At 31.7% G+C, this 23,408-nt stretch overlaps 1 protein-coding gene across 2 annotated transcripts in view; it reads right to left on the bottom strand.

Annotated features, from left to right (window-relative positions):
• Positions 1-21,896, bottom strand: part of LOC124541826 — a 60,607-nt gene extending 38,711 nt beyond the window's left edge. For both annotated transcript variants that reach the window (XM_047119732.1, XM_047119733.1), the window contains exons 1-2: positions 21,797-21,896; positions 1,612-2,801 (exon numbers count right to left, since the gene is read on the bottom strand). In XM_047119732.1, coding sequence (XP_046975688.1) covers positions 1,612-2,793 — 1,182 coding nt within the window. In that variant the 5' untranslated portion in view covers positions 2,794-2,801; positions 21,797-21,896. The remainder of the gene's footprint in view (positions 1-1,611; positions 2,802-21,796) is intronic.
• Positions 21,897-23,408: the final 1,512 nt, after the last annotated feature.

Below are 23,408 nucleotides of genomic sequence, written 5' to 3'. Positions count from 1 at the left end.
TCGGGGTGAACTGACGCGAGAATCTATAGCGAAGAATAGTATCGAATGGCGCGAAAAGGAGCTATTTCTATTGATTCATAAATCGACAGTAATTATAGGTTTTATTTAATTTGCCGATGCTACATCTAAGTTGTGTCGTACTATATGTACTTTTGCCTATCTATACATCTGTTATTTAATTTAAATTTTATTTTATCTTATAAATTATGTATATATGTATGTTTCACCACTTGTTAACTTTTTTTCTACTCTTAAGGAAAATGGTTGGAGATTATACAACTACATTATTTCGTGTGGTTTGATTTGTACACAATTACTTCTTTGCATAGCTACGAAATAGATTATTTAAGCATAAATTAGAAGCGACAAGTGTTGCCAGCACACAAAATCTTAGTTTTAAAAATATATTTATATAATAATTGTAAGTAAGAAAAGGGTAAAAAAGTAGCTTCGATATGGTTCGGTTTTATACTCAGTATAAACTACACGGATGTTTTTTTTATCATAATAATGCTATGACCTCTCGAAAATGACATTTACAAGTCAAATTTACTCGGCCTTTGCATAAAAAAATGATTTTTTTTAGTATTACACCGTAACGTGAGGTCGAATTGTTTGTAATATTTAATTGGTTATTGTTTTTTTTTAATTGCCGCCATTTCATGTGTCAATTTTGTTTTTTTTTTTTTTTTAATCTGCTCAATTAGACAAATGCGTAAATTATACGTACATATGCAAGGATACATAAAGTCATTATTAAAAATATTTATCATGCGTGATATACTGGAAATGAAGAGGAATACAGAGGTCATTTGAACACGTGTTGTTCATCAACTTAAAAAAAAAATCAACTCTTACTCATGATATGTCTAAAACATTACGATATGTACAATCGGGGTAAGAAAAGGTTCGTCACCTTAAGATCTATTTTCGTGTGCTCAGTATGAGCGATCTGCTTTACCGATCGAGAATGACATTGCGTCGCGATGATTGGATGTTTAGATTCAGAAGGTACTAAGAGTTTAAGACTTGATAAAGGAATGAATTTGAAAACTGACGAAGGTTTTCTAACTCTGACTGTACATAGTGTATAATTAAAAAAAAATAAACATCGATTTTTTGTCGACGTCCGATCTTTGAAAAAATAAACAAAGGTTCGATGTAGAAAGGTCAACGGCTATCACGATTGAGATAAAATCTTATATATTTCAAATGCCATGAAATTTATAATATAAATGAGAAAATAAGTATTATTTGTAAACGAGTATTATTAATCTTTCGGACCAGCGTTTATTGGGCAAACGCATTAATTTCTTTTTTTTATTTATAATGCTTCATAGTTATTTTTCTAACTAATATAAATAATGTTTGAGAAATATATATATAACAATAAGCCGGCAACTTTGTACGCGTTTGAATTTGACTGAAATTTTACTATAAATATATAGCATAAGTTACTCCTTATTGTACCAACTTGCTCCCATTGAAAGTCACATCAAAATCAGTCCTGCCAATCTATAGATTAGCCGAAACAAAAAGACTGACAAAATTGTAAAAAAACTATTACTAAACAGACAACCCAATTCTATTATACGTATAGAAAACACTTACCCTGGGATTGATTCGAAGATATGCCACGCCGTTGTTGCACTGGGATTTGATTACACAGGAGTAACCTTCAGTTGCACAGGTCTGCTGCAAATCACCACCAGACGTGTCAATACCAACGCTTCCAGCACTTTGGAAGACCTTGTCGAAGTTCTGTTGTGTCTGTTGTTGTTGCTCGTAGTCGAATTCATTGGCCTTCTCGCTCTGAATCAGGTTGATGTTAGATACAGGGGTCGCGAATGGAGTAGGGGACGATCCAGTGTAACCAGTGGATACCTTGTTGCCTGACGCGAAGCCACCACTGTAGGAACTGCCGAAGCTTTGGGAATTTGCAGCATTGGCGTTAAAGCTTTGAGAAGCTGCGTCAAAGTTGGAACCAGCTGCTCCAGATCCAAAACCAAATCCAGATCCAGCTTGGTCAGCTTTGAAACCGCCGTTGAGGAACGGGTTTTTAGACAAATCAACCTCTCCTTTGTTGGAGGCGCTGAAGGATGAGGATTCGAAGGTCGAAGACTGGAAGTTTGAGGGTTTAATGCCTCCAATAGCTTGTGCTGCACCCAAATTAGCGAGATCGCCGTTCAAGAATGGGTTTCCTGCCAAGTCAAGGGCACCAACAGCACCGACTCCATTTGCGGCGCCGCTTGCACCGCTGGTTGAAAAGCTAGAGCTGCTTGATTTGCTGTATTTCTCAAAGTTACCGCTGCTACCAGCGCCGGCTTTGAATGGGGAGTCCTGGTTCATCCACCAGAAGGGGCCGTTGCCTGGTAATCCACCTTCGAAGACGTTCTTTCCGAAACCGGAGTGGAAGTGGAATTCATTGTTGATATCAGCAGCTGCAGCCGCGTTATAGGCATCTACGTTACCGTATCTCTCAATAACTTTGCCGTCTTTAAGCTTCAGACCAGCACAGCCCTTGTCTGATGAGCATCCTTCAAAGGACTGCTGTGTATGGACTTCAGAGCCTGGTAGGGCTTGGAGTTCAGCGAGAAGCGCTTGTGGCGATTTAAGGTTTCCAGAGCCACAAGTTGTGCAGCGCTCTACCCTCGCTTGAGGCTCGGATTCTTCAGCTTCGACGATTGGTTCTTTGGATTGGGGCAGTTCCTTGACATCCTCTATGTTTTCGGGGAGTGCGTGAACGATCAGTAGGAGGCATATCGCCGCCACTGTCTTTAGTAGTGGCTTCATAATTGTATCTGGAACAATGAAAAATATTATAAGTAAATTGTTATGTAAAAAAAGTAAAGTAACAGCCTGTAAATTTGCTACTGCTGGACTAAGGCCTCCTCTCCCATTAAGAAGAGGATTTGGAACATATTATTAATATGAGTCGTATAGATTATCATTAGTTTTCTACGTTGTTTTCTTGGGTCTGGATGTTTGTGGTCGTTACATCTGATTTTCCACAACACAAGTGCTTTAGCTACTTACATTGGGATCAGAGTAATGTATGTGATGTTGTCTCATATTTATTTATTTAAATAAATATTCAAAGAAAGTTATATGACTTCTTGTTTGAACTGTCAATTGTATACAATTTGTATTACAATAAAACTTTATAGAAAACAAAAGCCGCATCGAAATCCGTTGCGTAATTTCAAAGATCTAAGCATACATAGGGACAGACAGCGGTAAACGACTTTGTTTTATACTATGTAATGATTAAATTTAACTTAAAATCTCACTGATTTTCGTAGCTATGGCTTTTTTCTATTCATATTTAAGTTTGACAAAATCTTCAAACATAAAATCCATCTATAGTTCAAGGCTGTATATTTTAATACTAATTAACAAATCGCGTAACACCATAAAACAAAAAACACTTATTTCCATAGTATTAAAGTTCAAAATCGCTCGCCGTTTCGTGGTAAATATTACGTATTTGTTCGAAATACACGATATATGTATATATATTTAAGGCATTTTTATACGGTTTGTGGTTCATTAAGATTTGATCTTTAACCCTATATAAATTAAGTTGATATTTAATTGTGTTTACACGTGTAATCGGCTTGTTTGTCTTCTAGTTTAAACATACTGTTTTACTTCTGGTTAAAATCAAATTGGGATGATTGAAATTTACTGCCGTCTGAACGTTTTTTTTTTATGGTAAGTGGTCACCATCGCCCATAGACAATGACGCTGTTAAAAATATTAACTATTCCTTACATCGTCAATGCGCTATGAACCTTGGGAACTAAGACGTTATGTCCCTTGTGGCTGTAGTTACACTGGCTCACTCACCCTTCAGACCGGAACACAACAATACTGGGTACTGTTATATGGCGGTAGAATAACTGATGAGTGGGTGGTACCTACCCAGACGGGCTTGCACAAAGCCCTACCACCAAGATTGACTGCCGTTTGAACGTCAAATTATTATGATTATCAGTTTATCTTGTGCTTGTTACTCGATGTGGTGATCAATATGGCTGATGATGCTGAGGTCGTATTTTCAAAACCGGAGTTGTTTTAATAAAAAGTTTTTGAGTTTTTCACTGAGTTTTTTTTCAATAGCCCAGTGGTTAGAACGCGTGCATCTTAACCGATGATTGCTGGTTTAACCGCTGAATATTCATGTGCTTAATTTGTGTTTATAATTCAATTCGTGCTCGACGGTGAAACAAAAACATCGCGAGGAAACATGTGTCAAATTTAATAGAAATTCTGCCACATGTGTATTCCCCTAACCCGCCTTGGAGCAGCGTGGTGGAATATGTTCCGAACCTTAATGTTGTCTTAAATTTTTGCGATTACACATTGAAATAAAACTAGCTATAACGGATTTTTCACTTTAAAGTGCTCGAAACGTCGGGATGTTAAAAATAATTAATATACGCGATTCAAATCCGTTATAGCTAGTTTTTTTGTTCCAAACCTTGTTCAAAGGTAGAGGAGGGAAATTGAAAAGAGAAGTGGGAAATTTACAGGCTGTAATTGTTGTTGTTGTTTCTCTATTAAATTTCTAGCCGGTTCGTCTGGATAGAATCTACATTCACAGCAGTTAGTAACTTTTATTTAAATTTGACATTAAAATAACGATTCAAAGTTGCAAAGTTCTTGATGTACATTTTGATTTGGTCGCGTTATCAGACATCAATTGTGTGCCTGTGTTTGTACACAGACATATGCACACAGGTGCATATAATATCCTGGGTAGTTAGCTAGTCTAGAACAGAGGTCAACATAATTGTCATATAATTGACAAATTCGTGTAAATCAATCTAGGAAGTTGTTACCATCTATTTGTCAAATTGTTTTTAAAATTTGCAACTGTAAACAATGGCGGTATTACCTAATGAGGCAGGAAATTCATGATGCAACTATTTTTGTTTTGTTATAGAGATTATTAAAATTTTTAAAAAACTTTATATAACTACATACACTTCTATGTTTATATAGTGTTATACTCGTCGCTACAACGAACCCGCATATAATTTAGTATTTATAGTATAAGAATGTATATTATTAGATTCCATTTGCTGTCGAAACGCTTGGCCCTTGGCGTAGTGGTGCAAAAAGCTTCATCAAAAGTATAACACCTCGCCTCATTGCCTGCACTGGTGACAGGCTGGTTCGTTTGTCCAGAGGATCGGAATTGCGATTCAACGGGGAAATCTGCTAGCATTCTTGCCACCATTGCACGCGGTCAAGATTTATACAGTTAGTAGTTTCAGTTCATATTAGTATATATTTAAGAATTTAATGTTATTAATTCTTATGTTAATGAATAGATTATACTTTTTAATTTAGTATAATAATTTAGAATCTTATCTTTATTTATGTTACGTTGATTATAGATTTTGTTTCAATGTAGTTTAATTTCTCAATATATTTTTTTACATCTATCGTCTATCAACATAAAATACTATTAGAATTTTCTATATATAGCGATGTATTTACAATGAACGATCATAATTATTATTGAACTCTTAATAAATATTGTTATTACTATAAGCATACATCTTTATCCTGGCCCCCTTCTGTTTCAATAGCCATAAAAATGGAAGTTTATGATTAATATATCTCTATTTGTAATACAACACTATTGTACTTCTTAACTACTTATAACCGCTTTAATTTTACTTCCAAAATTCCGATAATGGTTTCATCGACGTTCAAAACGCAACTTCGCAAATCCACAGTGAATATCACAGATCAATCAAGCTCTCGACCAATGAGATCGCGTCAATCTGCTGTCAAATGTTGTTTATTGGCCTTTTTCCAGTTGTCTTTGGAATAGAGTACATATACGTATATATTTATTTGAATATGCACGAATTGAAGTTAAAATAGCTTTCCTTAAGGATATAACTTTGTTTGCCAGTCTAGGCAGGTATATATATATACTCTATCCTCCACTCTATTAGTGGAGGATACCAGGATAGGATTAAGGAAAGCTATTTTAACTTAACATTAATTACTAATTAATAATTAGCGCTGTTTCACTTAAACATACTAGTTAAATAATGTATACTGATATAAATGCGATAGTCTGTTACTCTCTCAGTTTAAACTGCTGAACTAATTTTAATGAAATTTAGTGCACAGATAGATTTAGTCAAAAGAGATGTATAATTTTGTGTGCTATATTTAAAGATTCATAAATTTGGCGCGTGTAAAGTCACAGGTTTAACTAGTCATTTAAGTAAAATTAAGCTCGACCACAAAGATTCTCTATATAAGGATAGGTGGACAAGGATGGCCTACCGTGGGCCGTAGATTTATGGTCATGTAACATAATTGTATGTTAGAGTATATTTGAAGGATATTATATTTGATCGTTACAGAGTTATAAAAAAATAATAATAATATCAATTTTAAATAGAACACCTACTAATTTTTAGATGGATATGATCAGAAATTATCAAAATCGGTCTACCCACTAAAAAGTTAAGAGGTAACATACATAAAAAAAATACAGACGAATTGATAACCTCCTCCTTTTTGAAGTCGGTTGACGAATAAACCAACACCAAATCCCTAAACTGTATATGACAATATCAAGAACGCCTTTTTATTTCTATTCTATACTTCTAGTTACGAACGTAAAAAGGACACAACAGTCACATATCACGTCATGTGTCGAAGACAGACATGGAATTCGATGTGTTAATAAATAACGTAATATTTACACAATACAGTTGATTATATTACGTTCTATACGAAAAAATATCGTTTATGATTCTGGTTTTGGAATTTGAGATTTAATTATATGATCTAAGTTTCATTTTAGAAAAGCACCAATTGGCGCTTGAGCTCTTCTTTCTTTTCAGTTATGATGTGATGATATCAAAAACGGACGTGTTGACTATTCTCAACACACTGTATATATATACATATATAATGCACAAAATCGGTTCCTGCCGGTTCTTATCTAGAATCTGTGGTAGCTGCACTTAATAGAGTTTGTAAAATAGAGATTCTAAAGTACTTTTAACCTACTGGAATTAAGTATAAAATATACTTTTTTTGGATTTGTTTTAATGATTATTAAGTGCACTCTCTTAATCCGATTTGACGGTATATCAAATCAAATCAAAATAAACTTGATTCAAGTTGGCTTTCGAAGACAAGCACTTTCGAATCGTTATTTTACAATTAAGTGAAGTTACCACCAGTTCGGAAAGTAGATTCTACCGAGAAGAACCGGCAAGAAACTGAGTAGTTACTCTTTTTCAACATTTAAAAAATACAAAGTCATGTTAGTTAAATACAATTATTTAAATTAATATATCCTGCTTGGAAGTCAACAGGTATTAACTCCACGCTTTTTTATCATCTATAAAATCTTGTATAAAATAATATGCCTTTTTTACCAACGTGTTTTTATAAACGATTCGAATTTACGAAACGGCAAAGTTAAAAATGACTGCGGAATTTTACCATAGAAACTCTTAAGAGTTCATCCGAAGAATGGCTTAAATGCTATAATAGCATAGTAGAGTAAACTTTACCCTCCAAACACCAATGTATTCAGAGATAGGGAAATATCAAAACTACCTCTTTTTGAACTAAAAAGAATTAGTACCTTAAAAACAATATAATTTTTTTATGGTACATGTTGGCGGACGAGCATTTGGGCCACCTGATGGTAAGTGTCTATCACCCATAGACAATGATGCTGTAAGAAATATTACCTATTCCTTACATCGTCAATGTGCCACCAACCATGGGAACTAAGATGTTATGTCCCTTTTGCCTGTAGTTACACTGGCTCACTCACCCTTCAAACCGGAACACGACAATACTGAGTACTGTTATTTGGCGGTAGAATAACTGATGAGTTAGTGGTATCTACCCACAAGCCCTACCAAGAAAAGTAGCATTAGGCTACTTTGAACCCAAGACCTCAGGATCTGCTATATATTAACTTCTACATTACAGAAACCGGAAGACAATACCTACTAACAAGTAGATAGGAAACAGCCTTCACTTATACGAAATACCTCAATAATGAACAAATAAAACATATTGATTGAATGTCTCACTGTTTGAGGACGAAAATCACGATTTACCTGACATAATATATGTTTTTTAGAAACAACGTATAATATATAAGGTATGACGGATGTATATGCCTTCGAAACGCCCACATTAACGTTATCGTTAATCGGATTCAAGGATAATTCTGTTCGTAAATTAGATTTGATTCAAATACTTTTTAATCATACGTTTAAATCAAGAAATTAAGTTTTTTTTAATTAACTTACAATTAATAATTGTTATAGTTTAAGTTACCACTCGTTATTAAAATCAAAGATCAATATCAAAATAAACTTTATTCAATTGGGCTTTTACAAGCACTTTCGAATCGTCATTTAACAATTAAGCGAAGCTACCACCGGTTCGGAAAGTAGATTCTACCGAGTTGAACCGGCAAGAAACTCAGTAGTTACTCTTGTTCAACATTTAAAAAAATACAGTCATGTTAGTTAATACGATTATTTAAATTAACAATCAGCTATCATATATGTATGTCAGTTTAATTGTTGATAAGGCTTTATGCAAGCCCGCCTGGGTAGGTACCTAGGTAGGGCTCACACAAAGCCCTACCAAGTCTTGTCAGTTCTTCTCGTTAGAATCTACATTCCGAACCGGTAACTTCACATAATATAATTGTTAAATGAAGATTCAAAAGTGCTTGTAAAAGCCTACTTGAATAAAGTATATTTTAATTTTGTTTTAAAAGTCCTTGAAATCAGTGAAGCATTTGACAAATATATCAATTCTAAAACATGTAATTTCACAATAAATTTAAATCAATGATAAATATATTATGTAACACATATGAATAGAATATGTGATCGAAAAATCCTTTAACGATACGAAAAATAGCAAATTTCTTATACCATTTATGTGCTGAGTCAGTTAGCGCCGCCCACTCCATAGTTTAGCGTTTATGTCATCAAAACTTTCAACAACCTTGGGCCTACGTTGTTACTAGATGATATTTGCATGATATCTTAAAGTCAGTTTAACATATCATTTTTATCATATTTCTGTAATATATCACGTTTTGAAACGGACTCGTAATTTATATATCAATAGCTGTGATCGCGATCTTGTACGCCTTTGAATATAACAAAAAAATATTATTGTAGCCTAAGTTACTCCCTATTATATCAGTTATGTGCTATGAAAGTCCCGTCGAAATCGGTCCAGCCGTTCCAGAGATTAGCCGGAACAAACAGACAGACAGACAAAGATTGTAAAAAATGTTACTTTGGTATATGTACCGTGTATAATTTTTGCATTGATTAAAAAAGGGCTATTTTAATATTACAAACAGACACTCCAATTTTATTATATGTATAAAACAAAGTCGCTTACCGCTGTCTGTCCCTATGTATGCTAAGATCTTTAAAATTACGCAACGGATTCTGATGTGGTTTTTTTTTTAATAAATATAGTGATTCGAGATGAAGGTTTTTGTATATAATAAAAGGAGAATATAGCAAAGACACGCTGTTAAATTTAAAGTTTGTAATGTGATATCGTAAATAAACATTCTCTGTAATATATTTTGGTATCAGTAATTGCAGCAGTGCAAAGCGAAGAAGAAATAATTTGAAATTTATCAGGAAGGTTCTTCATATGGTGTAGACATCCGCAAATAATGATTTTATGGAACTCCACCCCTAAGGGGGCAAAATGGGGTGGCGTGTAAGCGAAGTTTCAGCCAGTATATGAATATGTTAGTGACTGTAAGAGTTGAACTAAAGTTTTGCAGCCCAATATAACATTCCACCATCCCTATCTCTCCCACTGCTGGACTGAGACTTTGAAGAATATTCCCACCACGCTCTTCCAATTCGGATGGACACACATTATTTTTATCTTTCTTTGAAATTAGACACATGAATCATTTATATGTGTTTATTCAACGCTGATCTTGACATTATAAACACAAATTAAACACGTCAAAAATCAATCATTTGTCTGGATTTGAACCCGCAATCATCGGTTAAGATACTTAGTCGTAAACGAGAGGGAAACCATGTATTTAAATAATAAAGGAAAAGTACAATCTGTGTGTGACCTTATGTTGGATTTTTTAAAGAAACATCTTCGAAATATATACACACTAAGGGGGTAAAAGTTTGTTTGTATGTAACTGTTAATCTTCGAAACTAATTAAACTGACTAACTGTTACATTAATCCTGAGTGATATAGATTATAAATTATATCTATATATAAAAAATAACAAGTCCTGACTAACTATAACTGCAAAATATTAAAGTTAGGGCCTTGAAATTTGGTGAGTAGAATCATTTTATTGAGTAGACACCCACTAAGGAAGGAATTTTTGAAATTCTACCCCTGAGGGGGTGAAATAGGATTTGAAATTTCAGGTAATATTAGCAACAGCTAGTATATGTATATCATATCAATTTATTTATTAATAAGTTGTAATAGTGTAAAGCCGGTCGCAGTCGCTAGTATTCAATATAGGAACCTTTCTTTATAAATTTTATTCGGTATTTCATTGACGCGGGACGAGTTCTTAACGAACCTTGACGCAAGCGTAGTGATGCGACACTATCGATGAATATTATATCGATAATTTTTTGCCGCTTTAATTTAATTTTTTTTTGTTTTAATCATCTGTCCTTCCAAATGTAATGAGTCATAACTTTATGTTTGGACTTTAACCGTTGTTGTTCTTTCGTTTTGGCTGTTTCGTAATTATCGATTGATTTTGTTAATATGTCACGATTAATGTATTCGACAGGTCTTTGAATAAAATTTAGTAAATTAAATCTAAAGTATGTTTGAAATCTTAATGTCTATTTCTAACACCGTTTTGTAAAGCGACCTCTAGTGAAAAAATAACTGTAAGAAACCTGTATTGCTATTCACAATTTATTTTTTATTGAACCGTGAAATAAGAATTTTTACCCTTGCTTTTCTCACGTTTTAGGGTTTTTTTTACACGTATTAATCACAGAATATCTTTATAAATTATAACCTATGTGTTATTCTAATGCATGAGCTATATTATTGTAAAGTTACAGTAAAATCCATCCAGTAGTTTTTGCGAGATATTTATCGGTGACATTTTATATTTATATACATCACTACCCAGTAATGTGGGAAAAATCTTTTGTTTAAACATTTACCGACGGGTTTATTCATAATGGTTACAAATTACAATATAAGCGGACTTGATATGACCTTGCCTGTATATGTATATATAATGTAAAACATACAGTGTTGAATTTGTTTAAAAGACATATTTTTATGTGCTATCATTATACCCGCTGAGTTTCTTTCGCCGGTTCTTCTCAGATCAGGGTATTTTCTTTTCCGAACCGGTGGTACTGTTTCAATTGACCATCAATAAGAAAGTGTAATGCTTCTACATTGAATAAAGCAATTTGAGTTTGAGTTTATAAAAAAACCTTGAATAAGAAAAAGAGGGAGGGAGCCTATGAGTATATGTTATAGATTAAACTATTCTAGGACTTCACAAAAGAATTTCACATTATTAAAATGAGTTAATAATTTCTAGATTATATATGTGATACTGAGATATAGTGAAATTATAATAATACTACATAGTTGTAGATAACAATACTAAATTACTAATGGTGGTAGACTGTCTGATGTGTGTGGTACCTGGACGGGCTAACACCAAGTAATAGAAACACAGAACCGATTTTTTTTAAGTTATAACTTTGTTGTAATATCAATGGAAATTTTTATGTTAAGCTTACGTCATTTTAGCACGGATAAAAAATATTTTATAATGATTTGATAAGGCAGAATGTAGATTAACTTTTAACTCGAAATTTTCTTTTTTAACCAATCGTGAGTAATGTTTAACGGTTGTTATGAAATAAATTACTTAATCGAAGCAACGTGTTAAATGATTAAGGCGTATAAATTATTATTTAATTGCATCTAAAATATGTTTTGCGTGCTAGTACTTTGTGCAAGGCCGATATGATGGCCCACTAATCAGATAAAAAGCATCAATGATTAGTTATGTTGCGTTCCGGTTTGAAAGCTTGAGTGTGTGTGAATTCATTAAAAACAAAAACCAAAAAAAATATCAAGACTATATTTATTCTTATAGAAACAAAATAATAATATAAATCAATATTTTTATTTAATTTATCGATAAATGAATGTCACTTTAAAATATTACCAAAAGGTACATCACTATTATCCTTTCCTGGAAGAACAGCTGTTGTCATATAGAATGTGAGAGTCACACAAGCGATAAACAATATTCATGATTTTTGAAGATAATATCAGACCTTGACAATTACAATAATATTAATATTAACCCAGATCTTCGATACTCGGTAACAGTAACAGTTTTGTTATTGAAAATAATAATAAAAAAAACTAAGCCGTATAATTTTCGATCGTTGCAAAAAAAAAATATAAACGGCCATTTTGAAATACATTCAAAAATTTTAATCTATATTTATACAAGCGAAAGTAATTATGGTTTAGTTTATATCGAATACAGCAACATTTATTGGTATAGGAAAGTATTTTTTTTTTTACATTTACCGCTGACGATATTGGAAAAAAAATATTAAAATAAATTCATAATTTCAGAGTACATAGATTACTAAGAAACTCTTTTTCTTATTTTTACCACAATATACATGGCATATTTAAAGTTGGGATTATGTAGTTAGCTTAAGCAATTAAATTTATAAAATCCTGTATCAAAATAATTGTTACTAGAAAAAAATTTTGCAATCTTGTGGAACATCAATTCGGCAATTATGTCCAGTGTATTGCATAGTTATGACAAATGAATGAAATTCCACAGCCATAGGTTAAGCGTTATATGACCCTACCATGGCGAAAAATTAAAAAAAAAATTATATAACATATGCTAATCCGGTGTATAAATTATATATTTTTCATATTCTTATCTTTTGATATGACATTAATAACTTTAATCTTGTATTTGTGGAATTCGTATTTTTACTTTTGCCTATAAGATTTTACGTAATAAAAAAAAGCGTTGACGTGACATTTCTGTGACATTGACAGAATATTTGGCGGTAAAATCAAATGAAAAATATTATAGACAAAACGTATTGCACATTCATATACGTCTGGTACAGATTACAAATAATTTTAAGGAAAACTTTAACGAATATTTATTACATATGTTTGCAAGTTATCAGCACTGAACGTGTGATAATTTTCAGTCAAATCCGTGGACTAACTCGACCCAAACTATCAAATGAAAGTTTCATAAACATGTAACTACAGGCAAGGGCTGATATCTTAGGTCCTAAAGTACTATATTGGAGGCAATATGTAAGGCAGTCTGCCTACCTAGCTTCAGTAATAGTATAAAGAATTTACAAACAAAACCCGCTAACAATCATCGTCGCTTACCGCTGTCTGTCCCTATGTATGCTTAGATCTTTAAAATTACGCAACGAATTTTGATGCGGTCTTTTTCAATTGATAGAGTGATTCGATAGGAAGGTTTTTGTATATAATACATGAACAATATAGTAAAAGGAACACTGATATTTACTTTTCTAATGCGATGTCGTAAATAAACAAATTCTGTAGTATATTTAGTATCAGTATAGCACGCGTGCGAAGCCGGGGCGTCTCGCTAGTTTATCATAAGTGATGTTAACTTATTGATCTTTTATCATTATTAGCAATTCTTGTGACGTGGATTTATTTATTTTGAAAGGTATGACGGTGAGAGATCACGAATTCGACCCCCAGGTCGAGACATTCAAAATATAATATATTAGTGACGAAATCAAATAACAGGTCTAGTTTTAAATTTCTAGGTCATATAACGTAAGTGTGAATAATATTTTTCGTTGTTATGTAGGTCACCTGACTCAGCGATGGCCTAATAATCACTAACATTACACCAGAAACGAATAAACCCTTATATATCTCATAAGGGTTTATTCCTGCTGCTAGAGAAGCTAGTATATCTTATGAGAAGCCAGTAAATAGCCTTTTCTGCACCCTCTGCGAGCTTCTATAACTGTGCCCTATTTAAGCAGACCCTTTGTTTATTTTACTGTCTCAGTCACTAAAACTTAAACGCAGGTTCACACTTGCAAATGCGTTGTCAATTAACGATAAACACTAAACAAATACGCTCGTGTGCTGCCAAAAAAATGAGCGCGATGTATGTTTTTAATGATACTAGCATGTAAGTACGTTTTTATTGGAATCGAGTACTAGGGGCTCAGCGGAATCTTAATAAGAGCAAAGCGAAAAAAAAGTAGTCCTGCCCAGTCAGTCTATTCTTGCGCCCCCGAGAGTCTACGCCCTATGCCTGAGCACCGGTGGCACCGCCCTATTTACGCCACTGTGCGAAGCTAGTATAGCTTATATATAGCATATTATATGGGTGCAGTAATAAATAACCTATATCTATACATATAATGAAATTGGAGTGTCTGTTTGTAATATTATAATCGCATATGTACACACGGTACATATACCAAAATAACATTTTTTACAATTTTTGTCTGTCAGTTTGTTCCGGCTAATCTCTGGAACGGCTGGACCGATTTTGACGGGTCATTCACTGGCAGATAACTGATATAATAGGGAGTAACTTAGGCTACAATAATATATTTTTTTTGTTAATTTCAAACGCGTACAAGGTCACAGCTAGGTAATATTATAAATGTGAAAGTAACTGTCTGTCTGTCACCTTTTCACGACCAAACCGCTGAACCGAATTTGATGAAATTTGGTATGAAGCAAACTTAAAATCCAAGAAAGGACATAGGCTACTTTTTTGCCTGACACTTCACAACCTCCTAAAACGCGTGCGAAGCTTTAGCGCCTACTAGTAATATATACCCTATACCACTCAGAATCAATGTAGCTGCCAAAAAAGCGTGGAATTAATATTTATTGACTTCCAGGCAGGATAAACATACATATATAATTGTAATTACCTAACATGACTGTGTTTTTAAATGTTGAAAAAGAGTAACTACAGAATTTCTTGCCTGTTCTTCTCGTTAGAATCTTCTTTCCGAACCGGTGGTAGCTTCACTTGATTGTTAAATGACGATTCAAAAGTGCTTGTAAAAGCTTACTATCAGAATTTTTTTGAACTTATAAATAGGCATTCCTTACCATGTTTTCCTGCTAGCTTTCATCATAAACAAAAATTGAGTACTTGAAAATTTAGAAGCGGTTTGAACCCGCAATTATCGATAAAGATGCAAGCGTTCTAACCACTGAGTCATACCTAATATATTATTAATTTTAAGTACGTATTGATAAGTTGGTGTAACTTTTTCCATAAAGAAATATATTGTTCAATACATAATATATACGTCCTTGCGACCCATTAAGCATATGCAAATTTATATATATTTTCATCATTCTAAAAGATATTTCGTTATATATTTAAAATTTAGATCATTTTCTTCAATTTGAATAAATATTTATAAGATCAAGGTCGTACGGCTGTTTGTGAAATTGTTTATAGTATCATCTGTAAATTGTGTTTACGAAATCTTTGTATTTCTTTATATTAATTATTCAAAAATACTTTTTATTAATTAATTTTTAGAGGTTGGAGGTGAGGGTTTATTAATGAGGTAACGCTCTTAAAAATTGTGATATGTGATCTTGGATATTAAACGCAAACTTTTTATTATTATTATAACGACATATATAAGCTTTCAAGTAATATATTTTTTGAGCTTTTAGTTTTAAGCACTTTTGTTTTACGCCTCAATAAAGGCTCTATGTGCTGTATCCACAACCTCCGTGGTCGAGTGGTATGAGTCGATGTAGTTTATCATTAGTTTTCTATATTGTCTTGGGTCTGGGTATTTGTGGTACCGTCGTTACTTCTGATCTTCCACAACACAAGTGCTTCAGCTACTGACATTGGGATCAGAGTAATGTATGTGATGTTGTTCAATATTTAAACATACAGTTGTTCATAAGGCTGTGTTTGTGACAAAGCCCAATCTATAGATCAGTTGATATGTTTATAAGTTGATCTGTGATCTTTTATAATCGATTTTAATAATAATATCGATAAAAATATATTTCATTTTAATATCAAAACGCATACAAAGTAGCTGCTAAACATGTATTTATTACACTATTGTTTTGAATTTGTTTACTTATGTTACATAAGCTAATATAACAATCACCAAACATATAGACAAAGAGGCACGAATGTAAATAAATATGTAACCCTGACCAGTTTATATATGCAATAATATTATTAAGAAACGAGATGGTCCATTGGTTAGAACGCGTGCATCTTAACCGATGATTGCAAGTTCAAACCCAGGCAAGCACCACTATATATATGTGCTTAATTTGTGCTTTGTGCTAACTTGCATGTGACTTATCTAATTTCATAGAAATTCTGCCACATGTATATTCCACTGGAATATTCCGAACCTACTCCTCAAAGGCTTTAGCCCAGCAGTGGGAAATTTACAGGCTGTTGTTGTTGTTTATATAAAATATAATCAAATTATATACATTATTAATTAAATAGTATTCAATTGTTTTTAAGGTTTAAAATAAGTAGCTGACGACCCAAAAAACTAAACAATATGATAAAATTTCTCTTGAAGCTTTTAACTACGTATATACGTATATATATATATATATATAATTTATCGCGTCGATACAACCAAATGCGGTCGTCCGTCCTTTCGTAACGTGTTATGAAAGTTACATACGTAACGCGTTAAACACGTGAACTTTATAACTGTGTATATAGAGGTCATTATGTGTTTCTATATGTTTATATGTAAAATAAATATTGGTGATCTCGGCGAAAATATTATTAGCACAATTTGTAAGTTGGTTTTTAGTCAAGTTACGTTTTTTTTTTTATAATTTCTGACGGTGATATGCCGAGATGGTTCAATGGTTAAAACGCTTCAACTTAAGATTGTGGGTTCAAATCTGAATTTGTGTTTATAATTCAATTTCACTTCTCGGTGAAGGAGATCCCAATTTATCAAATTTTAATGAAATCTTGTAGTATTTTACGAACGTATTATGTTTTTTTAAGAGTAATGTCATCATTACATAGTATAAAACAAATTCGCTCACCGCTTTGTCCTTATGTACTTAGATCTTTGAATTTACTCAACGGATTTTGATGCGGTTTTTTTATTAGATAGAGTGATGCTGAAGGTTTATGTATATTATACATGGACAATATAGTTAACAGTTTAGTACAGAGAAATGTATATTTTTCTTATAAGAGGCGTATTAAACCTCCCTACGCATTTAACGTGTTAAAAAAATGGTTTTATCAATTCCAAACATCATATGGCCTACGAATTTGTCAGAGGATTCTGAGCCCTATATGTTTGTTCACTTGTATTACTACAACCTTTAGTACTGGCTGTATAATAGCCAGTACTAAACAAAATTTTAATTACTCGTTAAGGTCAAGTAAAGATCTCGTGATAACAATGAAGTAGCCAGCTTCCTATTATAATCGGAATTTTATATTAATCTGAAGTGAGATAAAAAATATAACTATCATTTTCCATGTTAACGATTTTTTTCTTGCTAACCGTACATCAATTTGCGTTTAGACAAATATGTATCAAGCTCATGTTTACCCATTTTTTTCTAATTTTACAAGGTTATTATTTGTGTCTTCGAAATTTAAAATGATGGTTATTTAATATAACATATTAAGCAGGCTACTCATTCCCTTTGCCTCGATATGGTAATCTAAAAAAAAACCAATGATCTAAATCTCATCTAAAACCTATCGACTCTAAATACTAATAATAATCGTTCGGTCCGAATATTTTAACAAAGACTGTTTTTTGAATCTCGAATTTCACTAATTCGAATTTTCGTGAAACTATATACTACATGACATTTCACACTGAGATTGACACTTCCATCGTTCAGTATCATAAAAAAAGCAATTAGAATGAACCTGACGAGAGACACAACTCAAACAAAACATTTTTTGAAGAAGTTGCATTTTTTAATTTCACTGACATACATACAAAACAATTATATATATATAAAGATAAATAATATAAAATGATCTACAAAAAACTTATAACAGTTACCTTGATTCAAATAAATGTATACCAAATTAAAAAAAAAACAGCGTTTGACTTTTATATGCGCGGGAAACTTGACATAACAAATTAATATTAGCGGGAAACTACATATCAAATTAAAAAAAAAAAAACAAAAAGAAGCGTTCATAAATAATAAGTAAAAACTCGATATTTGAATTTAAGTATAATACATAGCTATAATTTCGTAGGAATTCCCAATTTATATTATTCTTAAACTTATTTGCATTTTAGTATGAAATTCGCATCCGGCTTATGTCACAGACGTAAAGGAATTTATGTATATGTAAAGATGTTCGCTCGTCCGTACCTTCGTCCTACTATAAAATATTGTATTTTTTTTTATTTAACACTATATTTAAATCTAAATATTAAAGGTATAAATTTAAGTAATTTTTTTTATTTGTGTTGTAACTTATTTTTAAAATGACATTTAATTTAATAGATCGTATTTCTTAGGCAAAATTTATATAACATAAACTTTTAACAGCCATTTTACCCCCAGGCGATGGAGTTTGTATAAATCTGTTCTTAGAGGATATCTACCTTATAAGAAATTTGTCAAATTTCAAGTTTGTACGTAATTATTTCTGAGATTTCATGATTAATTACTAAGTGGTATTTTTCTTTAATATACAAAGATTGTTGATATTGATATATAATTACAACATTTTAATTTTTAATAAATATTTTAAGATTTTAGATAAACTTTGTTTTCTATTACAAGTTTTTTATCATAAAGTAAACAAGCCCTACAGTAGTCAACGCGCGCTCATTGGCCAATTAAAAATAAATCTTTTTTAATAAATCCTTCCTAAAACTTGCAAGAAAAGCATTAAAAATATTATTCAAAAATAATATAGTTCAATCGCGTCACAACATATACATACAAGTAAAGATTATGTCATTTTATTTATTGTCGCTAAGCCAACATTGTGGGCATATAACACATGAGTCATATGGAGAGAATACTGTATACAGCGCCATCTGTAATATCCTTGTCATAAACTATGACTTCGAAAAGATTACGAAATTAAATGTTTTATTGATATGTCAAAAATCAATCAAAATATACTAATTCAAGTAGGCTTTTACAAGCACTTTTAACTGATTTAACAACTTTTTTATATTAAGTGAAGCTACCACCGATTTGGAAAGATTCTACCGAGAAGAAACATCAAGAAACTCAGTAGTTACTCTTTTTCAACATTAAAAAAACAATCATGTTACATCGATCATTTTTAAATGTTAAAAGGAGCAGCTACTGAGTTTTATATTACTGAGTAACTACTAAAATCAGTAACTACGAAGTTTTATATAAAACTAATACATATATAATCTGTAATTTTCCATGCAAGAAAGTAGGAGGGATTTTGTTATTTTTTGTATGGATCCGGTATCCTGTGCGCTGTGATCAAACTCAAATTCCCTTATTAAATGTCATACACATACTTATTTATTGTCAAATTAAACGCTACCACCGCTTCGGATTAAGAAACACCCTGACCTGAGTAGAACCGGCGAAAGAAACTCACCGGCTCTTAATTTTGTGATGTGATGCTTGTAATCGGTGAAAGGTTTGGAAACTTTATAAGAACTTATTGAGCCCTTAAGCCTATTGAGCCCTTGAGCCCTTACTCAATTGGTTTTTCATATAGATTCCACTCTCATTGTAGATTCCATTGAGAACCGGTAAAAAACCTAGCAGTTATTCTTTTTATATGTTTTCCAAAGACTGTTAAATGTATTAATTACAATAAATTTAAATATTCGTCATAATCAGGTTTATAAAAGATATTTACAATATATTACGATTAGAATACAATGTTTTAAAAACCATAATAATTAAACATATTTATGAGTTTTTTTATTAAAAAAAATAACAGTATATATAAATTAATTAATAATGTGAATTGTTTATGTTATCTATAATTTATTTATATCATAAATCAATTTCATTCAAAATTAATGTCTTAGTATATTATGTTATTTAAAACAAAAAAAAAACAAGATTTTCGTCATCATATTATTATCAGCGTTCGAAAATTAAAAGAATGTCAATTCGACCACAGATAATACAAAAAGTAGGAACATAATGTTATTCTCAAAACTTTTTTTTTAATTGGAATAATTATTTTCCAACACAAGGAAAATACTACTTTGATTACTCTTTAAATAAGTTTTTGTAAAATATATTTAACTATTAAGTTTGTTATAGCTATAGGATCCGTGTCATCTGAGGTCAAATATTTATTATATATCCATTACATATATTATGACTAATATATACAGTAATACCATTTTAACTACATTCATATATATTTTAAAGATGTATATCTCACAATATTGATATCAGTAAAACTTTATCTATATAATATATTCGTTTGATTAATATATGTGTTGTAATTTATTTTAAAGAAGAAAGACATAGTTGCTACCTACCGGTAGTTTTACATTTAATTAAATAGAGACAACAATTCTAATACTTTTTTTAAGTATATAATGTCTGAATCTATGTATTTACTTGCGTTTAATTTATAAAACCTAACCTAACCTATTTTACCCCTTCAGGGGTAAGTTTGATCTACACCCTATAAGGAACATATTTGCCTATTTAAATTTCAAGTATATATGTATTATTTTTTAAGATTTATTACTTAAATCTTTGATTGTAAAAAAGCTTTATTAAAAGTATAACACCTTGCTTTATTCTCTTCACTGTCAGGAAGATTGATTCGTGTTCAGAGGTTCGTAATTGTGATTAAATTGGGGAAATGCTGATCCTTCCCACTATTCCACGCGGTCAAGATTTATACAAAAACTATTTTTTAAATTCTTATTCATATAGATAAGAATTTAATATTAATAATTACTTGCATAAATAATATTTTAATATTAATAATTAATAATATTGTTGGTCATTCAATTCATTCATTAATATATCTTATCAAGAGTCATATATAAATCATATGTTATAAACGTTCCGCGTAATATATGTTTACAATAAACACATTTAATCGTATTGATCTATGAAATGTATTTTAATATAGTTTTTATAATGTAGTATTGGATATAGTATGTTAATTTTAGCTATAAGCCTATAAAATGTATGTTTTATTAATATTTCATATGAGTATTAAAATTCATTTCTGTAGTATATTTTTAGTATTTAATTGATTCTTATGTTTGTTTTTCTTTTAATCATTGTTTTTAACTTATGTTAATAAATTATTTATTTTCAATGTGTTTTTTCATACTGTAAAATTTGTTTAATATTTTGTATATATCGGTATTCAAAAAAAGGTTGATTTTTTTATTGAAAAGAGTTCAACGGGTGCGACATATTTCGGCTGTCCTATAAATTTTCTTATGTTGTGAAATTTTGAAAATATTTTTTAATTATTAGGATAGCGTTGCATTAAGAAATGTCACCCTTTTATGGAAACTTATTAATTTTAAAAAACTTAAAAAATAATGTTTTAAAAAAAAATTGAAGATTTTTCGTAAATTCCATTAAGGACGTTTAAAAATCATATCAATATCAATTTTATAAAGAAAAAAAAAAAATTTTTAACGCAAAGTTGCACAGACCAAAAATAAAAGAAGACCAACTCACATGAACACGCAGTCGCACTTAACACAACACTGAACCAGTTAACACAAAAACGTCCCTGTGTCCGTGACGTCACGCTTCGTCTCCACTCACGAGCGTCAGATCGGAAACAACCGAACGAGTGTGAAAATCCAATCTTATATAGCGACGTTTTGAAACGCGACTTGACCTTTGCAGCTATCTAGCGCTTTACAGCGCCACTCCATGAGCGTAGGAATATTTTTTTATTTGTCATCAATACATAGTATAAAACAAAGTCGCTTTTCTGTCCCTATATCCCTATGTAAGCTTAAGTCGTTGAAATTACGCAACGGATTTTGATGCGGTTTTTTCAATAGATAGAGTGATTCGAGAGGAAGGTTTTTATATATAAAACATGGACAGTTTAGTAGAGAAGCCAGGGCGGGTTACTGGTACTATTATAGAGTAAATTTTCCTGAATCTCACAATATATCCTTCGTGAAAAACCATTTCGTTTTACAAAACGTGAAATCCTTGTCGTATTCCTATCTATACACTTCACAAGGGATTATTTTACAGCCCTTATTGTTATATAATTAAGACTCAATTTTATGAGATAGCCCAGTGTTTAAAACGCATACATCTTAACCGATGATTGCGGGTTCAAACCCAGGCAAGCACCACTATATATACATATGTATATGTGCTTAATTTATGTTTATAATTCATCCCGTGCTCGGCGGTGAAGGTAAACATCGTGAGGAAACCTGCATGTGTCTAATTTCATCGAAATTCTGCCACATGTGCATTCCACCAACCCCCATTGGAACAGGGTGGTGGAATATGTTCCAAACCCTCTCCTCAGTGGAAGACGAGGGTTTATCTCAGCAGTGGGAAATGTACAGGCTGTTACTTTACTTTACTACTTTACAATTTTACGTTTTATACGTAAGATACATAAAATTGAATACATTCTCATAATAAATATGTATAATACACAATCGTCCTTTTTTATTTTCATTGCTTTGTAAATAAAGCTTTTATTTGACACAATTTAAAAATCATAAACAATTTATAAGTATCTTCCAAGTCTGATGTACATATTATAGCATATTAACATGGTGACAGTGGCATCACTTTTTTATTTTTTCTATTCGTGCGGTACGGGGCGTTTAAGACCTCGTATGAAAATCATAATACCGGGTACGGGTCTTATTAGACAACATAACGCTTAAATGTTGAAAAAGAGTAACTACTAAGTTGCTTGCCGGTTCTCGGTAAAATCTACTTTCCGAACCGGTGGTAGCTTCACTTAATTGTAAAATTTGTTAAAATTCAAAAGTGCTCGTAAAAGCCTACTTGAATAAAGTTTATTTTGATTTTGATTTTTGACGATGCATGACATCTAAGTTAGCAAGGTTGGTGGTGCTTTAGCGAAGTAAGGAATGGTTAATATTTTTAACAACGCCATTGTCCATGGGCGGTGGTGATCTCTTAATATAAGGTGGCCCATTTGCCGGTCCGCCGATTGCATAAAAAATAACTTAATTTTGACAACTCGGTTTAAAATCGAGTATCAGGTTATTCTCACGTTCTAAAGCCAAGTGGTAAGCGTTAAAGCCTTTCCCGTTACACTTCAACTAGGTATAAGTTC

This window comes from Vanessa cardui, chromosome 29 (genome assembly GCF_905220365.1).
Source record: "Vanessa cardui chromosome 29, ilVanCard2.1, whole genome shotgun sequence".
NCBI lineage: Eukaryota > Metazoa > Arthropoda > Insecta > Lepidoptera > Nymphalidae > Vanessa > Vanessa cardui.
Note: the sequence above shows the minus strand (reverse complement) of the source record. Positions and strands in the feature narration are given on the sequence as shown.